The 10,222-nt window shown below is 40.3% G+C and overlaps 1 protein-coding gene across 1 annotated transcript in view; it reads right to left on the reverse strand.

Moving 5' to 3' along the window:
• The window catches only part of KCNN2 (potassium calcium-activated channel subfamily N member 2), a gene marked incomplete at its 5' end in the record, with an annotated part of 154,238 nt that overhangs the window by 42,779 nt on the left and 101,237 nt on the right, over positions 1 to 10,222 (reverse strand). The window contains one exon of the mRNA XM_019518191.1: positions 3,176 to 3,317. Coding sequence (XP_019373736.1) covers positions 3,176 to 3,317 — 142 coding nt within the window. The remainder of the gene's footprint in view (positions 1 to 3,175; positions 3,318 to 10,222) is intronic.

Raw genomic sequence — 10,222 nt, forward strand, 5'->3', positions numbered from 1 at the left:
ATCTCTGATGAATAAAAAGAGCTCAAAAAAAAAAAATCAATGTCTCTAAAGAATATCAGAAAACATTGAAAGTTAGAATTTCTAATAATATATTAGTTGTAGCAGTCAAAACAACTTACTGTCATGAGAACACTTAATAAAACAGAAGTCTGCTTCTCTATTAGGTCATTATTAGGCAGATTCCAGTATTAACTCTTGGGTACTCTGTATAACTATTCCTGCACCCATTCATTATAACTGGTTCCCATTACATGCGCAGATTTTCATTATCCATAAACATTTTCCCTTTGAATAATTGTTACTAATTTTTCTTGCTATTCTTTTATAAAAAAAAAGCCTCATCCAATTTTTTTTGAAAATCCAGTTACATTGGGCACAGGTCACTTCTCTCTCAAAGAAGTTGTTTTCTTTTAAGAGAGTTCTGATGATTTGACTTTATCTGCCTATACATATTTAAGTGCTATACTAGCCTCTCTTTTAACTAAGCTACCAATAATTTTTCTTCATCTGCTTCAGATAGTCTGTATTTTATAAGCCAAATTTTCAAAGACATCTTGTTTGATTCACCTTCCAACTTTGCACATGCAGACACTAAGCATTAAAATATGTTTTATATCAAACAGAAGGGAAGCAACAAATACAAGCTATTGTGTACTTGTATCAAAATGGCATTCCCATTATTAACAATTTGTCATTTTACTTATCTCAGTGCTGTGTATGATTAATTCAGGAATACAAAGAAATGTTTTTGCAGCAATTTAGTTTCTGAGAGTATATTTTTATTGGGTCACTATAATTGTATAGCAGACCCTTAGCCATCAAAGTTGTATAAAAGAGATCCAGATGCTTGTTTTAGTTACACTTGCAAACCGAGGGCACTTCCCTTGATTTGTACCAAGTCATTGCAGTTTTGCTAATGTTAAATCTGGTGTCCTTACCACCTTTTTGTAGGTAGGAAGCTCATTGTAAGATTTCTTTATGAATTTTACTCTGCACAAATGTTTTTTTTTTTCATATTGCAAGACTTAAAATGTGCTTTGATTGCTCAGAGAAATTTAAAACCAAAATTTGGTTCTGTCATTGTTCAAATATCTCGTCAACGTTAAGGGAGAGGAGCGGCTTCAATCTCCATGCAGTGGGAAGAGATCAGCTGTTACTGCTTCTTATTTCATACAGGCATCTGGGAAATGTTATGAGTTTTGGCCCCCTTCCAGTACTTTTTCACTTCAGTGCATGTTGCTTTCTCTCTCCTCTTCTTAATCTACTCATGGCTATTTCTTCTTCCAGCCCCCTCTCTGCTATCATAACACAGTTCACACTGGGTGCATCTACACTAGACACTCTACTGCACAGTAAAATGTCACCGTCTACACATGTAGACCCTTACTGTTCAGCAATTTGCTCTACTCGGCAGTTAATTTGCTACCTGAAAATGCAAGTAGCAAATTAACTGCTGAGTAGTTACTGTGCAGTAAGTCTCATGTAGAAGGCTGACTGGGAACAAATTTACTCCTGGGCAGCTGGGGGTGGGAGATTTGCTGCCTGCCCCCAGGAGATGCCTGCTGCCAGGGCAGGCTCTGCCATCACAGCCTGGGTGGGGACAATGTTTCCCTGCCTGGCTCTGGTTCCACAATCGCAAGTTAACTGAGCTGTAGCTTGAAAGACATATGAAAACCGTCGTCAGCAAAAGCAGTGCCAGTAAAGTCCTAATGCTAGTGGTTCTCAAGACACCCCTCCATAACTCCTGTGAATTGAGCTGCAACCCATTTCAGCAATGAATTTATCTTTTACAGTGCTTACCTCCTTGCAAAGGGGTTGGACTGTGGGGGTAGGGGAGCAACAAAGTAGGGACAAACCTGAGCTGAACTTATCTCCTCACACCTCACCCCAAAGATACCCTCACGCTCTGGTTGAGAATCACTGCTCTAATACCATCAGAATGCATTGGCTCTCTTCACTTTATAGAAATAAAAATATATATTCTTAGAAATAAATATTATGTGCAGATCTACTTGCCAAACTATCTGTACAGAAAAAGATAACCTTTAGAAACAAACTTAGTGGCCTACAGTTTTGAGCACAAATCCCCAACACGTTGTTTAGCAGATGGGAAAATTGAAGCTGCAGTGTTTTTTTCATAATGTATGGGCATGAAAATAGAAATATATCTAACTGTAACATACAATAATTGTTATTAACCTGAGCCTCAATCCTGCAATTTCATGGAAGCTTTACACAAGCATGTCAGGATCAGGCCCTTCATTGCTACTGTTCTACTGTAAGACAAAGTTAAACAAAATATCTTTGACTGTTATTTATTGGTCCTTGACAGTTATATTTTATTAGTCAAACATTAAAATTAGATATTAGATAGTCTAATCGATATGTATTTTGCATATAGAGAGAATGCACATACTAGGCATGTCTACATGGGTCACTATGGTGCTGTTACTGCACTGTCATTTAGTACTTCCTTTTGCGCTCTACAGCATTAGTCATATGGGGTAACTGTAGAAAATATGCCTGTCTAACATGCATTGAGAGGCTACCCACAGTAACCATTTTATACATCTCCCAAATTGACTTTTTAAATTAAAAACAAGAAAAAAAATCTAGGAATGATCTGTTTGCTTATATTACTAGTTTACCTACATATGCCCAAACAGAAAGCAAGGTACATAACTGTTTCCTGATCTTTACTGAGAGACTTTTACAGAAACTTTGTTGCTGAGAATTACAGCAGGTTGGATTCTGCTTCTGTGAACTCATGACAAAGCTCCTTATTTACGGAAGGTCAAAGCTCTCATTTACCTCCCAAAATGAAAGACCAAGGGAATGTTCCAACAAGAGCACAGATACAAGGGGACAGAAAAGTGACTGCCTAAGCTTCCAAATATACTCCCAGAGCCTATAAGCTATATGCAGAGAGCATGCCTTTGCCCTTACAAGAGAGCCTACTTAACAGAGACCACCTCAAGGTTTTGCTCTCTCTCTACAGAAACTTATCTATTCCTCTGTAGTACAAGATAACCCATGTATTGTGCAAGTTACCAAAGGACTACTAACATTTTTACACCTCCACTTCTATAACTGCTGTTTTAGTCCAGCAAGTTTGAGTTGTTAGCACTGACTTAATTAAATTCATGAGTACATGAATAAAATCATGAAGGCTTACCATGATTCCAGTTAGTAAACAGACTCCTTTCCCACAGTAGGTATTTGGTACCATGTCACCATATCCAATGGACAGAAAGGTAATGGAAATCAACCACATTGCTCCAAGGAAGTTGCTAGTAACATCTTGTTGATCATGGTACCTAAAAGAAAAGGAGAGGGGGAGAAAGAAAACAAATTCTGCTAAATTCCTATGCCATGTGAGAGAATTTTTGTTAGGTGGTGTCTCAAGTGTTCATCTCAAAGATGCAAGGCTATGTGCTTGTTTTTTTTGGAGATAAGCAGTTACAAGAGATTATTTAAAATTTACACACAACAACAGCAATAAAAATCAGTGGGTACAGAAACAGCATAAACAGCAGAGATGGCCACTGAATTTGATACACTTGCATTGTTAAATAATCCAAAGGAAGCCTCTTGCTGAAGATACTTTTTTCCATAAAACTACTTTATTAGGGGGCAAATTCTGCTCCTTCTCTGCAGCTGCATAAGATCTCTGTCTAGTGGAACTGATGCAACCTATTGCACACAGAGAAAACACAGAGGCTGTGAAGGGATGGCGGGGGCTGAAGTCAGGCCACCTGTGCCCTCACCTGAAAGTTTTACTGCTAAACTAATATTTGTATGCTAAATTAAACCGAATAAATCTGGGACCTACATTCAATTTAACTAGACGTGTCAGCTGTAAGTGTGTTCCACTGCATTACTACCTGACCATAACGGCTACAGGCAGACATTCAAAAAGCCTGACCCTGAATTGATTCAATCTTTGCAAGTTAGTTTAACTTGGCTAGGCTAAACTGGTTTGTAACCATATAGACATCTCAGAGATGCAGGCATGTGCCTGCAGTGGCTCAAGCTGGAAGCCTGGGGGTGCTGAAGCAGGTAGTTGATAACACAGTGTTTAGCACCCCTAAGTCAGTGCTTATCAGCCCATTAAGAAAACAGAAAAACAAAAAGATTCTTGGCTACCTGTTGATTAGGTACAAAAAGCCCTAAGTGGATACTGTCCTGTCTGCCACAGCACGGACCATAGCCAGCATGTGGTATGCTAGCTAATGCTGAGAGGTGTCTGTGTAAGGCAGAAGGGACTGGGGAATCCCTGCTTAGCAGGGAGCGGTGAGGGAAGCGGATGGAGCAGGGGGAAGCCAGGCAGATGCCTGCGGTCTCTGCTGGAGCTGCAGCCAGGGAGCAGAGGACAGGGGCCTGCTCTGCTCTGGAGCAGAGAGCCCAGTCCAGAGAGCATGCCGGGATGCTGGGGGAGTCTGGTTTAACTTAAACCAGGAAGGGGTCCGAGACAGACATTGCATAAACAGGTTTGAGCCAAAATCAGTTAAGTCTGATACTACGTTCAACCAGGTTTATCTCAAACCAGTCTCAGCCATTTTCAAACTGGTTTCTGTGCATTGAACATCTGTTCTGTTACAGGTTTAAATCAGTTTCTGATCACTTAAACCAGTTTATATGTAATGTCTGTCCCTAGCCAACATGTTCACCTTAAAAAAAAAATCAGTTTTTGTTTAAACCTAGTATTTACTCTGCATTCATTTTTGCTGATGTGCATTTTTATTGTTCTTTTTTAATACTGTGCCAGAATATGACCATTCCTACCCCCAAGAGAACCCAAGGTTATCCAATACAATAGTTAAATACTACAATATTCCTTGCATTACATTCACGTCTAAGCAACTATGAGTCCTTTTAGGGCCAAAGCCTGTTGCCACTACTCTGGCTGAAAAAGAAGGTGAGGAGGTCTAGGGAAGATGGAGCTTTGTCTCTCAGGCACAGAGCAGAAAACCTTGCACCTACTGTGTAGCCTTAGATGAGCAGACTGCTGGGTCCCCATCATTATAGATACACTCAAATGGCTTCTCTCTGTGGCCTACCTCAAAGTCATTGTTCAAACTGGGTCACAAAGATGCCCTAAGGACCCCCTCATCTTAAAAGTAAAATGGCTCCAGGTTTGCTTCCTGAAGGGTCTCCTATATTTGAAAAGGTGGGGGGTACAGTAGCTTGCAGAATGAATGCAACAGCAATTCTAGAGGCGCCTCTTCTTCTCCCATGAAAGAAGAGCTCCTTATAAGCATCAGCACAGACACCTCAATATTTTCCTTCAAATCCCTCCTTAAAATTCTCTTTTGGTGCAGTGCCTGCAAGAGCTTGACAACAGCTAAGTTGGTGTGGTACAACTAACGTTTGCCATTCTACCAGTTGTTGTTTCATTGTATTGTTGTACATTCCTGTCCGCAGAGGTGTAATGACAGGGCCAGGCACCCATGGCAACTGCCACACACAAGGGTAGTGGGTGACTTTGGGTTGCTGCTTCACTGCCTGTTTGTGTCCACCTGTTGTCTTTTGTCTTATACTTAGATTGCAAGCTCCATGGGGCAGGGACTCTGTTTTGTTTCTGCTGAAGTAGGAACCATGGGGTCACAGTCCACAATGGGGTCTCAAAGACACTACTATGATGCAAATAATTAAAATAATTAATGGAAACATTATTTGTACAGGTGTATCAGACATCCAAGGATGACTAGTGTGGCTTTCTTTAGCTGCCTGTTCTGTGACCTAAGCAAATAAAAGGTGGTAAAAAAATAGCGTGTTGTGTACGCACTAGAAGTAAAGCTGATTTCATTCCAGTGGCTGGCACAAAGTCTGTGTACCATGTTAGGAAAGACAGCCCTTCAAAATATCACTTAAATGAGCGGGGGGCAACCTTTCTGGCAGGTTTGCCACAAATTAACCCTGCCATCTCCCCAAGTGCCACTCCAATTCCCTTACCTTGCCTGATCTATTGCTTTGCTTTCTACTATCAACCCTGAACTCCCAGCCCGAATTACTGCTTTGCTTTCTCCTTCCTGCCCCATCTGCCACTGTGCTGCTTGTCCCCTCTCTGATCTGCTGAGAGGCTGTCCATGTGACTTGTGACACCCATGCCACAGGTTAGCCACCCCTTGACTTATATATTTCGTTTTATTAGTTCTTCTCAGGTAGAGCTAGGCTGTCACTCTCAGTCATCCACCTGCAGAGAACAAGACCTAAATGTCAACATTTTAATATTTCCTATGCAACTGAAGAAAGGACATTAAAATAAAAACCTTCCAAAAGTGCAATAATGTCTGTTTCTGTGAGTCTTCAACAATGACAAAGTCTTCTTCAGCAGTGTAGTTAGAGGAGGGGCCACAAGACCAGGAGCCCCAGCACCACTTTTACAGGGGGCACAAAGACAGCTGCCACTTTACGGTGACCACATTACTGCAATCAGCACAGCAGGAGCTGGCACTGCTCTGTACAACCGCAGCTGCCCCAGGTGCAGACTGTCCTACTATGCATTTGTTGTTCTTCATCGTTTAAGCAATGCAGAATATGGACAGACTGGTATACAGATTATAATGCTCTTTTTGGTCTTACTTTATCTACTCTAGAAAATGAATATTTCAACAAAATCTGCAGGAAAATCATTCAACAAGGGAAGCAGGTTTACATTTTTAACAGCACAATTATTGACAGTAGTTTCCCAGGTTTCATTTGAAAACATGCATTTTAATGAATATTTTATCTGAGGGACTTTACTAATTAAAGCTCCCTGTTATCATATTTAATAAGAGGCCACTTCAAGACCTGCATTTTTTAGAATCTTGTTAGTTCTCATTACTTACAGATTTCCTACTCTTAAATATTTCTTTGGGTTATTATTTAAAGTGTTGGTTAAATCTTGTAAGTCAATAGTGAGTTTACCAAAGACCCTGGTTTCTTAGGCCCTGTGATTTAAAAAGGCCCCATGATTACCAAAAATGCTTGAAAATGTCACTTGTAGTGCTCAAAAAACAGAAGTCAAAGAAAGAAAATCTGAAATTGGTCCAATAAAAATATCACTCACAAAAATCCTTGCCTCTGATGAATTTTAAGCTAGATCCCTGATAGGTTTTGTGGCTTGACTCATGATTTCTTAGTATAATAACTCCATTTTAAGTTTGTACTTAAAGTCCTATTGATTTCTTTGAGTCTGCCTACTTAAGCATGTAAGATTAAATTATTTGATTTTTCCCTTTTCTTTCAGACACAGACTGAGTTAACAATGAACATAAAGGGTAACCAAAAGGATCCTATATGCATGTTAGAAGTAAGATAAAGAAAAGTTTAGGTCCCTTACTGAGTTGGAAGGTGGAGCTAATTATGGACCATGCTTTAAAGATGGAGTGCTTTTTTTACTCAATGATCAGAATACAAGCACTACTAACACCAAGGGCACGGGATAGGTACTCAGCCTAGAATAGGGAAAGAAAAGTTAGATGCTTTCAAATCAGGGCCTGATGAGATTCATCCTAATGTACTCAAGGAAGTGGCTAAAGCAATTCCAGTCACTGACTACTTTATTTGAGGAATCATGAAATGGAGATGAGGTCCCAGAAGGCTAGGAAAGGGCAAGTACAGTGCCCATCTTAAATAAAAAGAAGAGGAAGGACCTAGGGAATTACAGTGGCCAGTCTAACTTCAGTACTTAGAGAGATATTAAAGCAGATCAAATAAGCAGTGTTTAAGCAACTAGAATATAATAAGGTGGCAAGTAACAGCCAATGGGTGTGCCTACACAATCATTAATGTGCCAGTTACAGCGCATTAAGTTTAGTACTTGGTTAATCAAGTACTAAATCAATGTGCAGTAACATGTGCTACTGCACAGAAGTGCTGGGGCATGGGTTTTTAGTAATGCTTACTGTGCAGTAACCTAATACTACCGTGCAGTAGCATATTAGCATGGTTTTGCACAGCATGCTACTGTGCAGTTAGCATCTCATGTAGACACTCCCAGTGTGGATTTCTCAAGAGCATGTCCTGATGCTTTTGATACCTTTCCACGGTAAGGTAACAGGTGGGTGAAAGAAGGAGAGAAGGGGATAGTAGGTGTGATATAACTTGACTTGAGAATGGCTTTTGACACTATCTTTCACACCATTCTCATAAGTCAATTAAGGAAATACAGTCTAAAGCAGGGGTGTCCAACCTTTTTGAATGTGGGGTCGGATCATGAACTTTTTATCACCCAGTGGGCCGGTGAGCCACATTCAAGGACCTCACAGGAAGCAGCATCACATCACCCCCCCCCCCCCCCCCCAAACGACAGTACAGTGTTTACTTTCATTTCCTGTCGCAGCACCTCGGGCCATAGAAAACAGCTTGGAGGCCTGCATGGTGGGCCGTGAGCCGTATGTTGAACAAGACTGGTCTAGATGAAACTACTGTATGCAATAACGGGTTGTGGAAGTTTGTGCTGAAAAAACAGTCATCAAATACCAAATCTGGAAGAGGTCTCAAGTGAGGTTCCTCAGGTATCTCTATTAGATTTGGTACTATTCAATATCTTTGCTAGTGATCTGAATAAAACCAAACTGGATTAGGTAGCAGATACTTTAGGGGAGAAGACTAGGATTAAGAATATGCTGGCCTAGATGGAAAAATGATCTGAAATAGAATGAAATTCAGTAAGGACAAGTGCAAAGAAGTAATGTTAGGAATGAACAATCTAATGCACAAGTTCAAAATGGAGAACAACTGTCTAGTACTGTGGAAAAGAAGTTGGGGCTGTACTGGACCACAAGCTGAATTCAAGTCAACTGCATAATGCTTATTGCAAAAACATGTAATAGCATACTGGGATGTATTAATAGAAGTGTCACATGCAAGTCATGGGAAGTGATTCTTCCACTTTATTTGGCAGTGGTGACACCTTACCGGAGTACCAAGTCCAGTTTTTGGAACTGTAGTACAACAAAGATGTGGGCAACCTGCTTGTGAAGGAAAAAGGCCTATGAAGGCCTCATTTCCCAAGCTAGGCATTCTTTGCTTGGGTGGTGTGGGGGAGGACCCTGGCAGCATTCAGCCAGAACTGCTGATTCCTATAGCAAGCTCTGGAAACTGTGATGCAGATGGCATGAAGTGTGTGGCCAGAACAGTTACAGAGGAGTTGGTGCAACTGTCCCGCTCTCCTCAGGTGGCAGACCATCTTTTGAGAGGCAGTACCATCTGGTAAAGCTTATATAGCATGGGCATGGATGTTTAATTGCTCAGAATTTTCCCAGGTCAGATGTAAGAGCAGCTCCAGAGTCAAAGACAACTTCCTGATGGCCCATGTACCCTTTCCAGAGAAATGAATTGCCAACTCATTTGATAGACCCAAAATAAATAAAACAATCAAAAAGATGTTAACTGACATCATAATAAAAATGTTATGGAGATTTGAACTCAATCAGAAATATAGAGTAGAACTTCTGGACAGTGTTCCCCTTAAAGTCCATGGCAAAACTACCAATATGACATTCATAGTATATGGTAAGGCTGTTAACTCAATAAAATCGTTGGATAACTTAAAGGAAATGTACAAGAATTAACTTAATACTCATATAAGCTAATTAAAAATAGAATGTACATACTATGAAGTCCATATAAAATGCCCGGCGTGGTTTTGCCACATACATTCCAACTATCCTGGATACCAAACTATTCTTCATCATATTTCAATTTGCTAACAAGATTTTTTTTTTCATTTTGAAGTGCAGTATTTTTTGAAAATTAAGTAATGCATAGAAACATAGTAGCCCACTTGAAATAGAAGATAAATTTTAATGCACTGTAATTACATTATAATCACAACAGGATCTGAACTCACTTGGACATAGAGATCCAGATGACAGGCCTGCTTTGGCATAATAAAAGGGATCATTTTGGAACCAAGAGTTCTAGTTTTATTTGTATGTCTTCTTGTCTCAGACCAACACTGCTACCAAGTACACCCCTGACATCAGGAAGAGAGAGCCATTTAAGACAGCTTAGGATTTCCTTGCTGTACAGGATTCCTCGTCTGGAGCAAGGCAGGAATTTTTTTTTACCACCAGTTCTTTGCCCCTGCTACAGAGACTGCAAAGAGGCAGGGGCACAGCCAAAATGCACTGCACTCATTCACCGTAATGCCCCCTACAAGGGTGTTACTGTAGTCATGAGATTGAAGTAACTTATGCCAAGGGCTGTCTGTGCAAAAAAAAAAAAAAAA

The sequence above is a fragment of the Gavialis gangeticus genome, unplaced genomic scaffold, assembly GCF_001723915.1.
Source record: "Gavialis gangeticus isolate Ggan-Ray unplaced genomic scaffold, GavGan_comp1, whole genome shotgun sequence".
NCBI lineage: Eukaryota > Metazoa > Chordata > Crocodylia > Gavialidae > Gavialis > Gavialis gangeticus.